At 38.5% G+C, this 22,811-nt stretch overlaps 1 protein-coding gene across 5 annotated transcripts in view; it reads left to right on the forward strand.

The window, feature by feature from the left end:
• The window catches only part of atp2b3b (ATPase plasma membrane Ca2+ transporting 3b), a 58,317-nt gene that overhangs the window by 18,043 nt on the left and 17,463 nt on the right, over positions 1–22,811 (forward strand). For 3 of the 5 annotated variants that reach the window (XM_020704447.3, XM_020704444.3, XM_020704445.3), the window contains exons 6-21: positions 1,062–1,187; positions 4,455–4,511; positions 4,750–4,791; positions 4,878–5,042; positions 9,176–9,247; positions 9,371–9,513; positions 11,749–11,881; positions 12,731–12,840; positions 13,002–13,136; positions 15,364–15,470; positions 15,550–15,625; positions 17,764–17,922; positions 18,004–18,183; positions 19,851–19,938; positions 20,011–20,117; positions 20,380–20,571. In XM_020704447.3, coding sequence (XP_020560106.1) covers positions 1,062–1,187; positions 4,455–4,511; positions 4,750–4,791; positions 4,878–5,042; positions 9,176–9,247; positions 9,371–9,513; positions 11,749–11,881; positions 12,731–12,840; positions 13,002–13,136; positions 15,364–15,470; positions 15,550–15,625; positions 17,764–17,922; positions 18,004–18,183; positions 19,851–19,938; positions 20,011–20,117; positions 20,380–20,571 — 1,892 coding nt within the window. The remainder of the gene's footprint in view (positions 1–1,061; positions 1,188–4,454; positions 4,512–4,749; positions 4,792–4,877; positions 5,043–9,175; positions 9,248–9,370; positions 9,514–11,748; positions 11,882–12,730; positions 12,841–13,001; positions 13,137–15,363; positions 15,471–15,549; positions 15,626–17,763; positions 17,923–18,003; positions 18,184–19,850; positions 19,939–20,010; positions 20,118–20,379; positions 20,572–22,811) is intronic. The other 2 variants (XM_011476786.4, XM_020704446.3) reach the window with 1 other exon arrangement.

Raw genomic sequence — 22,811 nt, forward strand, 5'->3', positions numbered from 1 at the left:
CAGCTTTTATTTTGATAAGAAGTTAAGTTTTTGAAACAAAAGAAAGCTTATTCGAACTTTTACACACAATTAAAGCTTTTAGTCAGTGTGTAAATTTTTAGGCACTGTAGCTTCATTTTTTTGGAAAACTAACATACTTTTAACATCTATTTTTATGTTTTAAAGTTTACTTTACTTTTACGTTTCTCAGAATTTTTTATTTTATTTTAACATTTTTAGTACCACAGTCGTCAAGTTCCATTTCAGTTGTCTTAAACATTTTGGGGTAATTTGGTCCTTATTGCTTCATAATTTACAAGTTGGGCATAATTGTTTTGATTACTGAACTTTATTTGAGAAAATGTAGCATTTTTCTGTAAATTTAGAATTTAATATTATACATTTTTAAATCGTTTTTCAGTTCTTACACCTTCTTAAATGTATTTAACACATTATAATTAGACTTTCAGAAACCACAGGCTTCAATTCTTATTTTCTGTGTCTCAGCTTCTCAGAGGCTTTATGTGATTTTGTAAATGCTCTGTTAAGCAACACAATTAGAGCTTAACTAATGCCTAATTAATCACAAACTTCAATTTAGCAGGTGATAAAACTTGGTCAAAGAGATTTTCTAAGAATGATCTAAAGCTATTAGATTGGGATGCTGGCGAGCCGACGAAATGGAGAACAGCTGCACTTTGCAAATGGTGGAGGGAGGGTTAGAGAACTGGGACAAAGAATGACTAATAAGCACCTCAAAGAAACAAACAACAATCCAAATGCAATCCTGAGTTTCAAGCACTGGTACCACAAACTTATAAAGGAGAAGGTGGAGGAGGAGGAGGCTGGAGCAGTTGGTAGGAGATAAGAAGTTCCAGGTGTTCACAGTCAAGAGGTAAAAAAAAAAAAGAAGGAAGAAACCAGGTCATAAAACCCTGGCTATACTAACCAGTCAGATCTGGATAACTTGTTATATTGTAGACTTCTTACAGCTTTAAGTGACCCAGCTTCATATTATATACATCAGACATCGAATGGCGTGTGTTCATTGGGATCTGGTTGCTTACTTTGTTGATTTTCAGGTACTCATGTGATGGAGGGCTCGGGCAGGATGCTGGTCACAGCTGTAGGCGTCAACTCGCAGACGGGCATCATCTTCACCCTGCTGGGTGCTGGAGAGATTGAAGAAGATGTTAAAGAAAAGAAAGGTATTTGACCAGATGGATAGTCACTTTTTCGTAACTTTTTCAAACTTTAAGGTACGTTGTTGTTGGTTAATATGGTTTAAAAGGAGAGTTTCAACAAAGATCCACCTAATTGTTTTACATAACATGTTACTGGGCCAAAATGAAGATGGGATAGATCCTCAACAGAATAAGTCTTCTAGCGTCAGCATTTTTGTGATATTGCAACCAAAACCTAGTCACAAGACTGCAAAATCCCAGAGGGCTGACAGAGACCCCCAATGGGTCAAAATTGATCAAAAGGATCACTTGCATGTCTTGGTTGCAAGTAAACTGTTACTAAAATGACAAATTGAAATCCACAAAATAATTGCATAAAAAGCTATGTTGCTTAATTTGAGATGACGGTAAAGCAATTATGTAGTAACATCTAACAGGCCCAAAAACAGAGAAGGAGAACTGATGCAAAACAACAGCAAAAACACACAAAACAACCCTAAAAATTCATAAAAGACCACTGGAGGAGAGGTAAAAAGGAACAAAGTGTACACATTCTAAACCCTTGAGGTCAAAAGTAAACACTATGATGACATTTAAAAAGACATCAGTGGTTCAAAAGAACAACTTGTTTTTGTGTTAACCTAATAACAGCAGTTCTTGGTTCTTCTGTGTAGACTGTATCTCATTTGGCTGTGACATCTTGTAGATAGAATATTAATAATGTGTAAGACTAAACTTTTACAGTTGCGGCAGGTCTCTAGGATGTCCAGGTTGTAGAAAGACGTAATCAGCAGGATCTCTGAGCGGTTTATGACCTTGATATTTTGTGTGCCCGTACAATATTGACTATTTTTCAGTGGTCAACCGCAGACAGCCCGTATCTACCAACAAGGACAGTTGTGACTAAGGGTTACATCGCAAGAAAATGTGTAAACTGGGAACAGTTTTAATTTGAATGTTGACTGTTGAATGAATGTATTCTGGTTCGCATAACTCTAAGCAAAATTTGAGCCATTCCCATTTGGTTTACATGCATGTCATGTTACCTTGCTGTGACAGTCTGTTACAGCCCTTACTTACATTTAGGGATTTAAGGTGGGGTTTAATTATGTTTTTGGTTTTTTTTTCAAAAAGTGTTGCAAACAAACACAAAACTAAGGGAAACAAAGCATAAAGGATCCGGGACGGACTAAAGCCAAGACACTAAACAAACTCTATACCCACAAGTGCTTATTACCTTATTGTGACAGAAAAAAGGAAAAAAAAAACGTCAAACATTTTTCATTTTTATAGTGCCATTCATTCAAACACAAAGCGCTTTACAGAAAAGCCAATAAAATAGTTGTAAAAAATGAACATTATTTAAAACAGAAAAAACAGGACAATCAGACACAGTTGGCACCCCTCCCTCACCAGATTCCTCCCTCAACCCACCCAGTTACCCTAATATAGCCCTTAACTGGACAATAACTTAGAAACTGCAGAAACTGTAAAATGAGGATTCTTTTATTCCAAGGCCCAATCCGATCACGGGGGTCATTGGCACAGGTGACACATTCTTACCTAACTCTCAGGACAAGCAAAAACAGGAAAAAGCATAGCTACAGAAAATGGAGAGCTGGGTAGATCAGCACACTTCTTGACGACACACCAGAGTGAAAGGCTGAAATTTAAAGCCACCACCGTTGGCCTCAATCCAATCCAGATCCAACGCCTATCAAAAAACCTCACCCACAAACAATAATCCTGCAAAGATCTACAGAAAATCATAAACACTACAATGCTAACCTATAAAATAATACATATTATTTATAATACATTACTACCTAAAATACAAAGAGTTTATACAAATATACCCCTCGTATGTCCAAAGGGACACAACTGCCTTTTGTAACAGTAAAATTTGTCCAACACAACAATCCTTCAGCTCATATTTGTTTGTTTTGCTGCTGAACAGAAAAAATAAGTAATGAAAACATAAATTTGCTGCAGATTAAACCACAGAAAATAAACAACACAAAAAACTGACATCATAACAAAGAAATGCAAAAACTAAAATACAGTTTCAGACATAACATCTACAAAGGGTCTGATTCCTCATTGATCTTCAATCACTAGCAATTCTTAAACAACCTATGCTTCATCTATTACGAAAAATCAGTGTTTCATAACAAAATACAACTTATTTGAATTCAGAATTTACTATCAAAACTGGACACTGAGTTGGATTTGAAACACTGCAAGGACCCAATGAGTTGAAGGTTGTTGAGTTTTTTCAAAAGTTTTGTTTTAAAGGATGACAACATGTTTGTGAATAAAACTAAAAAAATGCATTCGCCATAACTTCACAAGGTAATCACTAATAAGAAAGACTAATTCAGAAGCAGTCCGCTGCTTGTTCACCCTTTTTGTGTCTCTTTGTCCATGTTTTAGTTTATTAATAAAGTTTTAAACTTCCTGTCTCGCTGGTCTCCTAAAAGGGAAAAAAAAAGCCGAACTTGGAATGTGAGACTCTCCTTCTTTCTTTTTGGACACCATGTCAGGTTGTAGCATTTTTCTGGTAAAGCCTGCTAGCCTCATCCTTCCTGGGGGTTTGCACATTTCTGCATACATGTGCAGCTATAGTTAGATACTGATTTCAGATAAGGGTTTGAATAGGAAGCATTTATTATCTTTCCTCTTCTCACCCCTGTCCATCTCTGGCTTGGCGTGTTGTTTACCCCCCTGCTGTGTCCTTTTTCACTTTCCTAGTTCTGCCTTTGTTGTCCTCTGTTACTCCTTAATGTGAGAGACAGACAAATGCTGCAGATTCAATCAATTAAGAGATGGGGGGGGGGGGGGGGGGGGGTCAAGAGAGATTCAGGGACGAGCTTTGGTTGGTCAATGCATGGAGCATTAGTCTACGCTCAAATCTGTTTTTAAGGGGCATGCAGTCGGAGCAGAGCTGCACACAGCTGAGCCGCAAATACTTTCAGCAGAAGCACTTAAGGTTAATATTATTAGCAGCGCACTTCTTTCCTGCAGCTCCCGCTTCAGCGTGGGAATGTGCATGGCATCACCTCGGAAAGAAGAAGTAACATGTCGGGTTTCCTTTGCACAAGTGTTCATTATCTGAGGATACTTTGTCTTTTATGTTAGAACTGAAGTCAATTTCACATTATCTTTGCAGGCGTCTCATCACTTTGCTTGTAGATTTCAGACACACTTTTCACTCTTCATTTTTTGCTCTCTTTTTTGTTTTTCCCTTTCCTCTCTGGACTCCCATTGCCTTCTCACACATTCCTCAAACAGATGACAGTACTCAGTTGCTCATCTCCACTGATGCCAGTAACAGCACAGTCACCAATGGTATGTGAGTGTGAACATGTCTGCCCCGCCCCTTTCCTTATTCCATGAATGGACCCCAAAGTGAACTAACCTGGATTTAACACACCTGAAAATGTATCTTAGTCTCTTGACCCGCTGCACCTTTACCACTCTTCCCTTTGAGACTGTTTCCATGTGGTTTCTTGTTTCCAGAGAGTGTGTGGCTGTTCCAAAAACTACCGTGGCGTCTTTGTAACTCACCTGCCCCTTCTTCTTGCAGGAAAACAGCCCGATGGAACTGTGGAGAACAATCAGAACAAAGGTAAACTTCATTTTAATGGGTGTCAACCTCCTAATAGTCATTCCTTTGAATATTTTCCCCCCCCCATGTTTTTTTTTTTATATCAGCTAAGAAACAGGATGGGGGTGTTGCCATGGAGATGCAACCCCTGAAGAGCGCAGAGGGAGGAGAGGTGGAAGACAGAGAGAAAAAGAAAACCAACGTTCCAAAGAAAGAGAAGAGTGTGCTGCAGGGCAAGCTCACCAAACTGGCCGTTCAAATTGGCAAAGCAGGTACACAATTTTCATTGCTGCTAAACCAACGAGTTTATTAGAGTTTGTGATGTTTCTGCTTAATCGATTAGAGCCGAATTCTTGTATAATACATGAAACAAAGTGTTAAAAGGCATTCGTGAACACAGATGTTTACATTTGTTCTCAATGTAGGCAGCCCCTATTTATTAAGTTACAATATCTTAAAGACCCACTACAGTTAAAATGTAATTTTTTGCTGTTTTTAACGTATTCTTATGCCATTTTTATAATGATGGAGGACATATGTAAAACGAATTATGCTCAAAATTGCATTTATGAGTACTTAGTTATTCAAATTGTTGTGAATCAGGAGCAGACAAAAAAAATCTAGTTTGAAAAGGAGCGTATTTGTGATGTAGAAAATACGCTGGGTGGTCACAAGCTCTCTGCTCTGTATTAATTTGTAGATGACTAGATCCACGTACGTCTTCATTGTCCTTGTCCGAGCTGGCATAAAGCTCAAAACTGTACGGTCGGATAGCTCCAATATTATTCGACATTTTAGTTGCAGGGGCTGCGCGGTGGCGCAGTGGTTAGCGCTCTTGCCTCACAGCAAGAAGGCCCCTGGTTCAAGTCCCAGCTGGGGGACGTGATAAACTACATCAATGGGGAACCTTTCTGTGTGGAGTTTGCATGTTCTCCCCGTGCATGCGTGGGTTTTCTCCGGGGTCTCCGGCTTCCTCCCACCGTCCAAAAACATGCTTCATAGGTTAATTGGCAACTCTAAATTGTCCCTAGGTGTGAATGTGAGAGTGCATGGGTGTGTGTTTGTGGATGTTCTACCCTGCGACAGACTGGCAACCTGTCCAGGGCATCCCCTGCCTACGCCCAAGTAGCCGGGATAGGCTCCGGCAGCCCCATGACCCCGAAAGGGACAAAGCGGTACAGAAAATGAATGAATGATTGAATGAATGAATTTTAGTTGCAACGGGGATGCTAGGTTGAGGAGCTTATAAGCTAGTGGGAGAGAATGTTAACAGAGAGGGGAGGAGGGGGCGGGGTTGCTTCATGTCAACAGTCCTGCCCACAACTCAGAGGGAAATGTCAGATGAACTCCTGCCGCTCTGCAGAAGCCACGCCCGAATATTTTGTCTAAGAACAGCATAATCATAGTTAAAAGACCATTGGAAACATTTTGAAAATTTATGATTGGAGTGGGTTTTTAATAGATTTTAAACTTGTCCTATTTGTTTATTGTAGACGTCTGAGTTAATCCGAATAGCATGGCATTTGCTAAACTCCGACCTGGTTCCTGTTAGGAATTCTGCTCTGTTGATCTAACAAATCAGCTTCCAGCTTCAAGCTTCAAATGAAAAAGCAAATAACACAAACTCACAGACATATTTCAATTTGGATGAGTTATAAAGACATTTCTGCATCTTTGAGAACCACAGTGAGAGCCATTAGCCTCACATGGAGAAAACGGGGAACAGTGGAAAACCTCTCCAGTAGTGACAGATTGATCATAATTACTCTGAGACTGCAACAAGGACTAATCTATGAGGACATAAAAGAAGCTAAAGCAAAGAAAAGACATTTATCCCCTTGACACCTGAATTTATTTCCAGCGACTAAAAAAAAGTCCCTCATGTTTTTGCATTCATGTAGATGCTAAATTGAGTTCAGTTTGGAACTTAACTCATCACAAAATACACGGGAAGAAATCTGCTCTACAGCACATCTACCACAACTGGTTATTGTGTATGCAGCCCAATAAGTTCAACAACATGGAGGGTGAAAGATTTCACAGATTCCAAAAATGATAACTTATTCAGACAAGTAGAGAAAATGTGGTTCTGGAGTTCCAACAAAAGATACCCTGTATTTAAATGCTGTCCTGGAGATTTTCACCCAATCAGGTGCTCTGGACTATTAAGCACAAATCTGCAACCAGAGATGATGAAGACAAGAAAGACAGAATACCTCCCACTCCGACAGAAAATTTAAAAGAAAATAGAGACAGGGAATAGAATCCAGAAGAACAAAAACCGGATTTCAGCTTCAGCCGGGACACCTCCCGTCTGCCCTCCAAGACGCCTTCACTTGTGTTGAGTGAATGCTACATGAAAGAGCATCAGCCATCAAATTTATGTATTTATCTAGCAATTTCCAAAGATGAGAACATGTTGCCATTTTAGGAATATTTGACTCAGAAATCACAATAGAATGAGCTCTGCTGAGTCTTTAACCAGACTCCATTGAATTAAGAACCATGAATACATCCTACAGATACTTCTGACTGCAGCGGTTAAGTGGTTTGAGAAGTATCTTTCAGTCACAGATTCTCCAAGTTGCCCCGTTAATAAAAATGAGAGAGATGTATTCTGTTCATCATAGAAAAACTTCGACTGTGAGAGATGGAATGAAGTAAAGGACTCCAGGAAATCACATTGTCTGATTTTTAAAGAAGAATTTGTGATTGCCACATACGTTTTCACTGGAGGAACAAACAACACATTCTCTCAATCTCAAGAGACACATTTGTTATAGGAGGTGAGGACCTGGAATGTAGCTACAGGTTTCATTATGAAGCTACTAAACACAATTTTAAATTAATAAAGCCTTTTTCTAGTTTTTTTTTATATCCAAAATGATATCTGTTTAAATTTGGTCTGTCTGATGTAGTAAACACTTTTTTAGACAACACTCACTCAATCTGGATTGTATAGGCTGTAGTATCAGATTGAGAAAACCTTGATTTATTGTATGTACATTTATGTGTAATTATATAAAAAACAAAGTTATTTGAAAAAAACAATGAAACTGAGGAATATGGAGAGAATTGCAGGCCTTATGTGATTTGTGGGAGTTCATGATTCTACAATCAGAAATAGACTTTTGAACAAGCATGGATCCACGGTAGAATTCACGCAGAAAGACACAGAAAAAGAACACAAAGACGTCAGATTTGACAAATACACATTTTTCACTCTTCTTTTTATGTTCTCTTTTTTGTTTTTCCCCGAGAAAAGAAAATACACAAACCGTGCAAAACATTTCACCTCCACAGTCAATCCTTCCAGACGCATTTAGCTGGTGATTGATGCACTTTGAAGAAAAAAAGGGGAAATGCTCTGAAAAATGAACGACCTTGGGAGAATTTCAGGCAGGCAGCTCAGCAGTGTTTACCTGTTTACATCTCCCCGTGGACGGTTCTGCCCAATTAACTCACCTGTTCCACCACCTACTTAAAGAAGCAGGTGTGTGCTCTACGCCCTCTGTCATCCATTTGTCGCCCCACCTTCTTCCCCGGGTTCCACCTTTGAGCTCTGTAAGGGGTAGTTTTATACCCGACGTTTTTTTAGTGGAATATCTTGTTTTATTGTATCTGAATGGAGCCTTATGCCAAACTAAAAGAAAAATCTGGAAAATACATCATTCTCTACTGCATGAGTTGTCTGACTGAAACAGTTTTTTCATGTTTAATCACAGCAATTCAGAAAAAAGTCTGCATCAACCTAATATGGTGGTGGGGGACTGACATTGTGGGACTGCTATGCAACTGCAGGATCCGGAGAACTTGAACCTGAATCCTAACATATTCTTCCGTCTTCGTCCAAGTCTTTAAAAAAGTGTAAAAAAAATATGAAGCTGCTACCTTGGCTATGTTCTGTTTTTTTTTTTTTTTGTCTTCACTTCTGAACCAGACTTGTATCTGTTGCTAGCTGAAGTTCCTGCCATAAATATGTTGCTGTGTAAAAATTCAGTGTTTCGTTTAGTAGTAGTTGTTAAAAAATGTCTGCAGTTGTCTGATAATTAAAATACCAACCCAGCAACTTTTATTAAAGTTTTAACTGAGGGTTTGACTATACAGTCGTGTCAATTTAATAAGTTAAAGGCATAACAAAGTGTTTGTCTGCTTTTAAGTTTCTAAAAACTGTAATAATTTAATGCATCTATGCTCAGTTTATTTCTCAACCGTGGTTGTCTCTTAAGTGCTACCCATTAGATTTCATTTGTGATTAGATTTTCTGTCAGTTTGTGTCTAATTATGATCACTTAAGGAGCACATTCTTGTTTTTAATGTCTGCCTTAGCGTCATCCAATCAACTATGGTTTATAATTCAATAACCTGTTTCTTGAAATAGTAATAATTTCTTATCTCTCCACAGGTTTGGTAATGTCCGCCATCACCGTCATCATCCTCATGTTGTTTTTTGTCATCAACACGTTTGTCGTCAAAGGTCTGTATGGATGAAATTACTCAGATTACAGTCATCACTCCTCTGAATATTAATACTAAATGTTAAAAATGACTAATTATTAATTATATCATTAAATTAAAATGCGGTGTGTTCTGTCCTCAGAGCGCTCATGGTTGGCAGAGTGCACCCCAATATACATCCAATATTTTGTCAAGTTTTTCATCATTGGAGTCACTGTGCTGGTGGTGGCTGTCCCAGAGGGCTTACCTCTCGCTGTCACCATCTCTTTGGCTTACTCAGTCAAGGTAATTCCGCTCATTTGTTTTAATAGGTATTCAGCCAGTGGGTGTAAAGCTCCAACATCTTCCTAATCAAACAGCCTCTGGGCTAAAACTACGAGAGAACGAAAATGTTAAAGGCCTTTACCATGCTGTTAAGCCTTTCATAGTAAACAATATCCATGGATATGACAATATTACCTTTGGCACATAAACAAACCAATTTTTTTATTAAAGATGAGTTTTTTTCCAACCCGACGACTCGATCTCTGAGGCTCTGCCTTTCTCTCCGTGTGGGTGCCGCCCATTTCATAACCTCCACCTTGAGCAGACCTCAGCACTGTGTCTGCGTTTCGCCCACAAAAACAAACAACATCTCAACTTTTGCGAAGATGGGTGTTCATATAGTTCACATAAAATGAAAGCGTTTTTGCCGATCACCGCTAGCTCTGTGGAGAAAGTGGGTGTGTTTTTAATCTGGGGGCGGTGCTGGTAGCCCAGACTCTTCCTGGAAGGGGGGGGGGTCCTCACTGGTCTACGTCACAATGTCAGAACTCACCCGTTTTCGTGGATTGGGTGTTCAGAATGTAGGTTTTTAGAGGAATAATCAGAAGTTTCCTCGCTTTGTTGTATCTCTTTGTGAGGAATGAACATTATAATACGCTTAAAAGCTAAAAAAAAAAAAAGGACTTTGCAGGGTATAGGCCTTTTAAATCATTACAGAATGAAACACAGGACACCAAAAAAAACATGAAAACGCTTTATGCCTGTTAGGAAAACTTCCATCTGAGGCAAAAGACAATATTCTTACCAAGAGGAAAAGGGATTCAAGAACTTTTCAAAAAAAGAAGAGAATCTTGTTTGTCTCTGAAAACTCCACAAGAAATAATCTTAATTTTGTCCCATCAAACAGATCTGAATGGGTAGAAATGGATAATTGCTGATGTTCTTTCAACCCTGGTCATGTTAAAGTTGTTCTCTGCATTAGATGTGGTGAAATGTCTTTGAAGTACCAGATAAAATCTACTCTTACCTTTGATTTAATTCATCGTTATATTTTTGGTCCACAGAAAAGAAAAGAAAAGAAAAATAAAAACACAAAGAAAAGCAGTTTCACTTAAATAACACAATTTAGAATCCAAAAAAATAAGATCAAAACAAAGGAATTAGACATTCATAATTCACAGATGTGATTTATTTTTATTTTTTTAAAGGTTAAAAAAAAAAAATTTACAACAGAAAAAATATTACTAGTGTGTGTATTTATTCTATAGGCATAATTAAGGCAAGAACTTTTTTTCTTTTACTGTTCTTTATTACATGTCACTGTAGTAATATTATTGCCATGGGAATTCTCTAATTTGATTCAAATTCTAATCAGGGTTCAAGAAATGTCAACAATTGTTTGAACTGGCCATATTGTAAATGGCATGGACCTCTGGTTGAAGGTCTGCCTCTTTAAGACCACATTAAACAACCTAGTGCCAAATTAACCACGGTAGAATGGTGGCACCTCCAACCAAAACCCTTGAACCTAAAATTGTCCCAGTTGGAGCTTCTAATTTGCCGTAGGTGAATCTAATCATTACCAGAAAGCTCCCAGAGATGTGTGTATTGTGGAATGTTTTTTTTGTTGTTGTTGTAGTAGATAAGATGGATTTTCCCTCACTCGACTTCAATGTTTCATAAAATATAGTGAAAAAAGATTCAAAAAATGGTAAAAACATAAGAAATACTAACAGAATTTAGAGGGTTAAACCTTAAAAGACAGTAAGAGGAAAATACTCTAAACTGTAAAGTTCTCAAGTTCAACTGTGGCCATTTAAAGTGTATATATAGAGCAAAGATGTGTCAATGTGGGAAAAACACAACAAAAATAAAAATGTGTAAAGGATGACAAAAACGATCAAACTTAAAAACAAAACAAAGCTTTCCCCCCCACAAAATATAACAAAATATTAAATTATAATGAACTATTAAGGCCAGAATTCAATTATAATTTTAATAATCAGTAAACCTCAATTGTTCATCTCCATTCTCTTCTACAAAATGATTGCTTCCATTGTCGCATCAGTCAATTCCACTTAAGGAGGGACAGGACAGTTCATACATTCTCAGCAGGAAATTAATTGTCTGGAACCACATTCACATTACCGGCAAACACAACGAAACAAGCATGCTAAAAGGTTAAAAGGGAAGAAGAAATCTGTTTAGGATCAGCGTTCTCACATTCTCTGCTCTTTTTTCATATCTCATAATTAGAAAATGATGAAAGACAACAACCTTGTGCGGCATCTGGATGCATGTGAGACAATGGGCAATGCCACGGCCATCTGCTCTGACAAGACCGGAACCCTCACCACCAACCGGATGACTGTGGTCCAGGCTTTCATAGGTACACACAAGTACTAATCCAGTTTCTTTCAATAAGCTCTGGTTGGAAGCTAGAATAAGTCATTATCTAGAACTGCTGCCCTTCTTCTAAAATATATGTAACTTTTGGGATTCCCGCTGGATGGGAGTCGTCTCGGGACGGGAACGGGACAGGATCAAACCTATTAGTCTTGGTCACAAATGAAATAGCGACTCGTCGCATTTTCGGGCGGGCACACTCTGCAGAATTACAGGTTACTCCCCTAGGGCGGGTCAGTCAATTAACTCACCTGCTCAGCGTCCTATTTAAATCAGGTGTACAATTGTTCATTCTCTCTTACCTTCAGCGCTCATTCTTCGCCCCTCCCTCCTCCCCGGCTTCCACCTGTGGGCTCCGTTACGGGGGTTTTGTTACCCGAAAGTGTAAGGAAAAAAGAATTATCTCAAGGAATTGAACGGAGCCTTATGCCAAAACGAAGTTGTGAATCAAGTTGTGACTGCCAAACTAAAGATGTTGTGAAATAAATATTCTTCTGCAAGAGTTGTCTGACTGAAACGGCTTTCAACCTAAGAGTCTCTGTGCGGCTCTTTGGAGTGAACGACAAAATAAGCGTATTCCGCGTAACGATTTTTTATGTTGCTTTATTTAACAGTTACATTTTCCGTGTTTTTTTGTGTGTGTTTTTATCTTCTATTGACTTATCTGTTTTTTTCTACAGTGCTTTTGGTTTTCTTGAAATTATGAGATTTTGGAAAACATTCTTCTTTTGTAATAAGTTTTCAAAAGGCTAATAGAAAACAAAAATAAGTCAGGTACAGTATGTTAAGACTTTATTCTTGATAGCAGTAAAATATTGACTGTTCTTTCCAGGCGACGTCCACCACCGCGTGGTTCCAGATCCTGGACTGATCAGCCCTCGAACGCTGGACGTGTTGGTGCATGCAATCGCCATCAACAGCGCCTACACCTCCAAGATCTTAGTGAGTCTTTTACCCACTCTATATTTATGCCCTGGGTTTTCTTACATTTAGTTCCAAATTTAGCAAGAGGTAATACATCTGTGAATCTGTTTAATTTTGCCTCATTTGCCTCCTTCGTCATTGTCTGTCTTCCTCCCTGATGCACTAATTACTCTCAACAGCCACCTGATGTGGAGGGGGGTCTGCCTAAGCAGGTGGGCAACAAAACAGAGTGTGGCCTGCTGGGATTTATATTAGACCTTCAGCAGGATTACGTCCCTGTCAGAGAGCAGATTCCTGAGGAGAAGCTGTACAAGGTAGGGAACCAGACATCACAGTCTCGTGCATCCGTTACTCTTATGTGTTTAGGATGCTAAAGAAGAAAGACAAAAGGCTGCCTGAGTTCATTTAAGCTCATCTACCGGTTAGTGAAATCAGAATGTCAGCGCTCCAAAAACACTTTATGTAACAGTTAAATTATAAATCACAAAATACATTTATAGAATGAAAATCCTTTTCATGAAAAAAAGGAGTAAATTGTTTCACAGTTAAGGGTTTTTATTTTAACTTATTTTAGCCATTGGTACCTTTGTTTTAAAAATAGGCACAGGTCTTTCTCTGACCTTTGTTGGTATTTTTAGTGTCACTTTAATTTTTTAGCATAGAATGTTGCATTTTAAATGCCTTTACAAGATTATATAGTATTTCACCATCAAATTTAGTAATGTTACAATTTGTAGGAATTATTTGTTTTGTATGGCTTTTTTCTGCAGTTTGACGCCTTCTTTTAATAAAAAAAAAGTTTTGCACAAAGTAGGAGTTGCTCAGCCGAGGAAGTAGAAACTGTTAGTCTTTTCATTTATTTTTAATAGTTGCTTTGGTGAAATCCGTCAGTCGATCAGGCTAAGATCTAGTTTTTGAAATGGCCTTTTTAACACTTTGTGGTGTTTATGTATTTATTGCTGATTTGCTCCTGTTCTTGGGATCGCTGTCATGACCCAGTTTTGGCTGAGCTTTAGCTGTCAGACAGATGGCGTCAAATATGAGTTTAGATTACTCTGGCATGCAGACGAGGTCGGGGTGGACTCAATTTTTGGATGGCTTTGTTTCTGCAAAATGCGTCCAAACCATCACTGTTCCCATATGATGTATTTTATTTTGACCAGATTGTAGTGTTGTCTTTTGCAGCCAGACATGCCCTCTTTGACCCTGTTGGTCTGAATACGGTTGTGTGGTTTCTTTACATGCATCCTTTTTAAAATAAATTGTTCTACTGTATATTTTTTAGAGGCAGGAGACTGTTCTGTACCGCACTGTAAAAGAAAAAAGTTCAACAATTTTTTATGCACAGGAGCAATTAATGTAACAATAAACAAGAAATATCTCTGAAAATTGCAACTTATTACCCTGAATGTGCCTTTGGGGATGTTTGTGCTAACGAGATTTTGGCCAAACCCAGACAAAGCAGACATGCCATAGCGCTGGCTTACAGACTAATTCCAATGAAAATTGTTTTGTTTTTTAACTTGTTTTTGTACCATTTTTCTTATGTCTGAGGACACATACAAAAGAATTTAAGATTAGAACAGAGTTTCTGGGTATTTCTTTGTTCAAATGCGGATAAATCAGGAGCAGGGGGAAAAATGCAGTTTGAAAAAGCTCTCAGTTGTGGCATAGAAACTGAAATGGGTGAGCTAAAATCTCCATGCTCTGCTCCATTCTGATGCACCCACTGACAGAAATAGAGACATTGACATCTTCTTTTTCCTCATCTGAGCTGGAAACTGGCTCTAAACTGTACGGCTGGATAGCTCCAATAATCCCTGCCATTTCTGTTGCACCGTTATTCTTAACCTGGGGTTGTGAGGGACTGTAAGCTAACGGGACAGAGTGTAAACAAAGGGATGATGGGATTTTAGCTGAGAAACAATGTTTCAGGAAACCACACAGGTTTTTTGTTTTTTGGGCTAAAAACGGAATAATCACAATAAAAAGACAACTGGAAAAGATTTTACAGTAGATCACATTAGGATTGGAGTGGGACTTCTTAATTTGTCAAGTTAATTTCTAGTACTTTATATAATACAATAGAATAGAATAGAACGCTTTAGTTTTACTTTTCACATGTACAGTTTAAGTTTAACACATATTAGAGTTCAAACAATATATACATAATACAAACATGTAGGTTATGTGCAGAATGTTTGCTGAACACAGTAATTAAGTAACAAACTATATTGTAGTTAAAATACATAGATAACAGAGTAAAACGTTGATAAAAGTAAGATATTGAAGTTTAATAAGTAATTGCATGAATAAAAAACTCTACATATTCACATATCTACATATATGTACTACATGTAACCAAGACACCCGAGATTTTAAGATGGTTATTGCCCTATTGCTGTTTTTGAATCTGTTTATGAAGATCTTAAAAGCCAAATATTGAGCCAGCTTAAAGTACTGACACAAGTTTAGACCATGATCGCTTGTGGCAGTAAGGAACTTCAACTATTCTGTTATGTTTCTCTCTTTCTCTCTCAGGTTTATACTTTCAACTCTGCGCGTAAATCCATGACTACGGTGATCAAACTGCCTGATGGTACATTCCGGCTCTACAGCAAAGGAGCTTCTGAGATTATGCTGAAAAAGTGAGCGATGAAGAGGGAGATGCTTTAAGTTCGATTAACGATCTGGGTTCAACATCTCAGTGGATTCTTTTCTTTCCAGGTGTTCCTACATCCTTGACGCCAATGGAGAGCCGCGCATTTTCCGTCCCCGTGACAGAGATGAGATGGTCAAACAGGTAGGGCTGGACATAATCTTTAGTGTATCTCTGCATAGGGGACATTTGATGTTGAAGTTTTCTTTTACCCAAGTGTAGTATTGCCGCGGGAAGTTGTGAGTCCACACATGTTCAGTTGATTCCAAAAGTCACAATGAACTAAAAAGGCAAAACCAAGATTGAGACCTAATGACATAACTTTACAAAAAGCTGCATATAGATGGTAAATCAGGTATACTGGTTTAGCGCTTTACTACCTTCCTAAAAGGCCCAAAGCGCTTTACAGTCACAGTACATTTCCCCATTCACACCACTGCCTAACATTTGCACCAACTTATGACCACCATGGTCACTTGCAATGTGGGGTTCCCTTGAACGTTGAACGTGGGGTTAAATGAAAAAATAAAAATAAAAAAACGCCTGTGGGGTTCCTGCCTTGCCCCACCATGTGTATCCATGGACACACATGGGAATTGAACCTGCAATCTTCCTATCAGGGGTCGACTGCCCTACCGCTTCACCACCAGAGGAAAAGAGCTGCAGATTACTTCCGTCCCTTTAAGCAATGTCAATGTTTCAATGTTAATTTGAAATGATCACATTAGTAAGTGTTTCGTAAAAAGAAAGCATTAGTTTTGACTGTCTCCGAGGAACGAGAATGACATCACCCATGGTAAATGGTTTACTTACGGCTCCAACACTTTTTTTTTGGCATACAGACACATGTTGGAGCCAGAGGTGGTCAGTAAGCAGTGATTGCTTTAAGTCGGTCTGGCTCAATGTTTCCATGGCAACCCGTCTCGCCAGTCAGGACTGAGCTTGTTAGAAGTCCACCTCCACTTTAAAGTGTGCTACACGAAATCTGTCTAACTGTTTGAACGTTGAACGTAGGGGCAAGCAGACACCATCTACTTTTATCTGATTGGCCAGTTTATAACTTGAAATATATGAAAAAAACAGGATTATCAAGAACATGTTAAAAAAAAAAGGTAGCAGGGGATGAATGGTTATTCTGTTAGCTGTTTATTCCTCTATAGAAGTCTATAAGATTTTGGCTTCTTGGAGCCAGCTGGTGCTTTGAAATGCCAGAGGGGGGGGGGGGTCACTCAGTCCAGTTCTCATTTACAGTCAATTAGCTTTAGCTTAATGCGTACTACACGCACAAGAGCAATATATGAGCAATATATTTAAAATATGTAAATTCTCTTCTTCCCACGCCCTTTTCAAAAATGTAATCAAAACTAAAATGTTTGTTTTGATTAACTGAAATAAACCAGTTTATTAAAAAAACATTGTTTTTCTTATTTATTTAACTGATAAACACATTTATATCAAGTTCTACTTTTATTCGTAAAGATCTAATTGAGTTGAACTGTTGAGTTAAATTGTTGTTTTTTTTGTACAGTTGTGGTGTATTTTGTATTCTTTGAAATATGTGAAGTGATTTAAACAAAAAATAGTTTTAAAAAAATGGACAGTTCATTTAACCTTGTAACATAATGCTCTACATGAAGTCATTAGATTTGTTGTGACTTAAGGATGGGTCTCTGCCGATTGCTTTCGTTCTGCAAAGTGCACTTCCTTTTGCAATGACTATAAAAGAGCTGTTGTTTTTTAAAATTAGTTTTCATGAAGCTGCTTCTGTCTCTATTTACGCAGCTGCACTCACCAAATTCAAAGTTCATAAACTCACCAAACCCGAGTAGCATAAATAAAAACAGAATGTCTGTGTGAATCTGTGGGGTCAGCTTTGACAAACTCAGCATTTATCTTTATTGTATGTGAAGCATAAAAACACTGGTATTTGTATATTTTCTTTATGGTATATAAAAACTAGATGTTCTTTAATTTACTGACAAGCTTACTGACCTAAATTTGGTTTGTGATGAACACAGCTTGTGCCGTAAGAAAAATAACTGCTCTGTCCACAACTCAATTCCAGCTCAGTAGTTCAGTTTGTGTTGTGGCAGCTTTATGTCATCTCCTCTTCTGTCATGGTGTCTTCCCTCTGCTGGATGCAGGAGAGCCCAGGACTTTCCATGATTGCTGCATCTCACACCATTAATTGCTAAATTACTTTGAACTGGCTTTGTTCTTGCAGCATTGAATCACGTTGTGGATCTTTTTCTCACTGGTGCTTTGCAACTGCTGCTGATTAGGTCATTGAGCCAATGGCATGCGAGGGGCTGAGGACCATCTGCATTGCATATCGTGATCTGTCACCTAACCCGGAGCCAGATTGGGAAAACGAGGCAGAAATAGTGACGGAGTTGACATGCATCAGTCTGGTTGGGATAGAGGACCCTGTGCGACCTGAGGTACAGCAGAACTCTGGACTTCTATAAACCTTATTCACCTTCCATTGGTGTTTTAGCAAAAAATGTTGTTGTCCTTTAAAGGTACCTGATGCCATCCGCAAGTGTCAACGCGCCGGCATCACGGTCCGGATGGTGACTGGGGACAACATCAATACAGCCAGGGCTATTGCTGCCAAGTGTGGCATTATACATCCTGGAGATGACTTTATCTGTCTGGAGGGGAAAGAATTTAACAGACGAATCAGAAATGAGAAAGGGGAGGTAAGTTGGAATTTGCTGTGATGAAATAAAAACGAGACAAAAAATATGGCAGCCGTTTCCGTTGCCTGCATTTCAATGAAAAAGGGTTTGGTTGCACTTTTTCCAAACCGTCTCTTGAGATTGGAGACTGGAGAACCCTAGAACAATTTTCCTCTGGGATTTAAAAAATTCTTTTGAGTTTTTGTAAACAATGGCCAAAAATGTTGAAAAAGCACAACATAAAATTCATTTAAAAGTAAAAAATAAATTTAAAAAAACAGTGGCCAAATTTTAACCCTGTGAGTTCTTCTGGGATAAATTTCGAGAAATAGAGACTTACATTTAGTAGAGTTAAGAGTGTTTCAAATAGAAGCCCCCAGAATAGATTTCAAATGTAAACATTTTAATGTTATTTCATGTTCTCGTTAAAACTTATACCGGTAATCTGTTTAACAATGTAAACACAAAGATAGGATATGGATCGAGTTGTAACTGAAAAATTAGTTCTCTGCTAAAGTGTTTGTGTGTTATTTGATAACGATAATGCACAGGAGATAAGACTATAGTCCTGTTTGTATTTTAAAAACAGCAACAAGTCCAAACTTGCAAGCAAGGTTTTACATTTCACAAACAAGTGAAGAAAATGGTATAAAAAAAATCATTCACCAGTGCTGTTTGTTCAAACTGTTTTTTGTCTTAATTTTCAACTATATATAGAGTAAATGTTGGTGTGAATGATAAAACAACTGAAGCTGTTTTTGCTCTTGCCATGAAGTATTTCTTCTGAAAAAGGTGGTAACACTCTTTTTTAATGGTATGGTACTTAAAGGGTATTTACGCGTATTGTTTTGTACTTAATGGGTATTTATGTTGTATTTTATTCAAGGTGTATATACATGGTATTTCTGTTGTACCTATTGGGCACTTGTGTGGTATTTACATGGTATCTAAGTGGCAATAACATGAAACCATTGGTGGACCCACTGGGTACTTGTGTGATATTTAATGGGTATTTTCGTGGTATTTACATGGTACTTCTTTTTTGTTAGGTGGTACTTGCTGTATATTTATGTGGTACTATGTAGTTAATAATTTAGGCAGTACCTACTTGGCATTTGTGTAAAGCCTATTAGTTGTTTATGTTGTACCCATGTTGTATTTTACTATTAAAGAGAAGAGAGTAAGTACTCAGAAGGTATCATTCAATGTTTGTTAAATCTACATGTTGAGGTATAGTGCTTTAGCCTGGTACTCCCCAGGTGAGAGTAGTTACTCAAAAAATACCTTACAATACCATGACACTGGAGTTTAAAAGAAGTCAGCTCTATTCCCACTGTATTACATGGTACTTACAGTATTAAATGCTGGACATGTTTGTGTGAGTTTTACTTAGTATTTACCCCTGAAATACTATAAAACAGGACTGTAAATGAAAGTCAGCCCCATTTCCGCTCTATTACATGGTACTTTCAGTAACAAAAACTGGGTATGTTCATGTGGGTATTAGTTGGTATTTCAAAGCTCTATGTGTGGTTGAAGTGAATAAAAGCCAGCTCAGTTTAATAAGCTGTTTCAGATTCCTCTTTGATCCCTCTCACACAGAGATCAACAGTGACATCTAGTGAAAGACAGTCAGCAGATCTTTACTGTTTTCTCACTTTCATCTCGTTTTCCCTTCCATCTCACAGATCGAACAGGAACGCATCGATAGAATCTGGCCCAAGCTCCGAGTTCTGGCTCGATCCTCGCCGACTGACAAGCACACGCTGGTTAAAGGTGAGCTTCGGGATCCCAGAGCGTTGCATGGATTCACAGGCACATGCTAAGGTTTTGCTGTTCTGTGCTCAGGGATCATCGATAGCACCGTTTTGGAGCAGAGGCAGGTTGTCGCAGTTACAGGGGATGGCACTAATGACGGGCCAGCTTTGAAGAAAGCTGATGTGGGCTTTGCCATGGTAACCTGACAGATTATTCACGTTTGTGTGTTGTGTGCTCACATTTCATAATAGATAAACATGTACATAAAATCCATAAAGGCATGGGGTTTCTTTGAACGTTTGTTTTTGATCAGACCTTTCACATGCTGAGTGGTGAAGCTTAAAGGCACAACAACACGATACTGAGACAGTGCCACTTTGAAGTGATTTGAACGCTCGAGTGCTTGCATGAATCATGTCATGAGTCGTCTCCCGCTCACTCTGTCTCAATCTCTGTCAGGGCATCGCAGGGACAGACGTGGCCAAAGAGGCGTCCGACATTATTCTGACTGACGACAACTTCAGCAGCATTGTCAAAGCGGTAATGTGGGGACGAAATGTGTATGACAGCATATCCAAGTTCTTGCAATTCCAGCTCACGGTCAACGTCGTGGCTGTCATCGTGGCCTTCACCGGGGCCTGCATCACCCAGGTAGACACATTTGTTCATACCTGCTGACGCGCGCACATTCCCACACATGCTCTTATTGCAGGCACACAGATGTCACCTCTGTAAACATCACTTACCTCATATCTGCTAATGCAACATGAACGCTTTAATGCATTTATTGCATCTTTTCACCAAACACAACTAGGAAAGATGGTTTGACACTTGCAGACACACAAATTATCATCAGTATATATTTTTTTAATGCACATTTAAGTGTAAAAGGTAAACAGCAGCTTTTGTGGCCCAGTTTAAATAAAGAGGACTTGTTTACAAAAAGATATTTTAAAAAATGTCATTACGCAGAAAAAACTTAAATATGTGCAGAATTGCACTTTTATGTTACAGTTAAGCATGTAGGGCTCGATTTACTAAGGGTTTGAGTTTGTAAAAACATTTGGTTTATTAACTGTGTTGCGTCTGTGAAATGAGTGAAATAATACATGCACATCAGGGGTGTCACTGATAACTATGCATCATGGGTGTTTCTGGATGACCCATTGACTGCAGATGAGAACCGGACCGAGTGAGTGTGACGTCACCCATAGAAAACGGCTTACTGCCAACTCCAAACACATGAAGCCATCTCAGTCGCATGTTGGAGTCAGACGACGTCAGTAAACAGTGGTTGGTCCAAGTCAGTCTGAGTCAACATTTCTATGGCAACCACTCTCGCAAATCACAAGTGACCTTATTTACACCCCTGCCACTTGAAAGAGGGCTTGGGAGAATCTGTCAATCAAATGGTTTGAATGATGGACATGGGGGCCAGCAGATAACACCTACTTTTTTACAGATGCATCAAATTGGTCATTTCATAACTTGAATAACTTGCACTAAATGAGAATGAGCAAGAACATGTTTAAAAAAGTAGCAGAGCAACAATGGTTGTTCTGACTAATACAATGAGTAATAGATGATGATTTGAAGTTTATCAGATTTTGACCTCTTGGAACCAGTGGGCCCTTCCTGTATGTAACTCTGTCCAGTTCCTATATACAGTTGATGGCACAATGTGCCAAAAACCTTGAGCAGTAGATGCAAAAAGATCATTTTTGTATATTTTGTGCATCCTAAAGGCAGTGACAAAACTGCCACAAGTAACAAATTGTAAAATGATTGTAGTCCTTGTTTTACTCAGACAAAGGCCACAAAGCCTTTAAATTACTTAAGGGCTGATATGGAACCAGCTTTGGTTGTTAAAGTTGGTGTTAACTTTTTTTTTTGAAATTCTCTTATTTTCGCAAATATCACACTTTTACCTTGTACGTTTATTTTTGTGCACAGTCTGCTCCTGTCTTTCTTCTCTCTTCCTTTTCTACCCCTCCAAGCCCCGACTGCTACTCTCTGGGGCAGCTGATATTGAGAGCCTTTACCACCACCAATAGTACTTCATTTTTGATTGTTTTGTAAGGCCATTATTGGCCATCATCATCAGCACAGATACATGCTGACTGGCTGTCGGGGCTCCACTGCACATCGTAGCAGTCCTATCACAGAAAACAGCATAATAGATGCTGCCTCGTGCATAATAGATGAAAGATCATCTCCAAGGGCTGCAGACTGTTTTATTTGTTATAGATGCTCTGTGTTTCTTGAACTTATTCTTTACTCTCCCTTGCTTTGGTTTAACAAGTGCAAGCATTAGGCCCAACCATTATTTCTTAAGCAAAAAGTCTTTGTGCATCACCTGCAAATCCTAATGAAATAACTCCTGCAATCTATTTGTACGTGCATTCAATTTTGATCTCTTTATTTTGGATCTTTAAAAAAAATCAGACCCTTTATTAGTGGAAAAAAAAACTTTAGGAAACGGATTTACAGAGATGATAATGGTGATTACAAAGTGCAAAGAAAGAGCGCTAGAGGAAGTTCCAGGTTAGGCACAAGATCGCTGTTATATTTTTCTGGGCTTTGAGACTTTGGAAAAAAATTGTTAACAACATGCAAAGAAGTAAAAAAAAGCCACAAAAATGTGTTGACTTCTTTGCATCACTTTTACAGTTTGCAAAGGTTGCAGATGTCTTTAACTGTTTTTAATCTAGCTTTAAGAGACAGATAAAGAGACAGACGGATAGATGGATAGATGGATAGATAAATGGATGATTGATCGATCGATCTGACAGATCTGGAATTTGTTTTTTTTAGGAGTTTTTCCTTCCCCAGAAGGAGGGTCTAAGGGCAGGGATGCCCAGTTTTGCTTAGTCTATTTAGTTTAGTTATAT

Source organism: Oryzias latipes, chromosome 7 (assembly GCF_053564925.1).
Source record: "Oryzias latipes strain Hd-rR chromosome 7, Olatipes_Hd-rR_3.1".
Lineage (NCBI taxonomy): Eukaryota > Metazoa > Chordata > Actinopteri > Beloniformes > Adrianichthyidae > Oryzias > Oryzias latipes.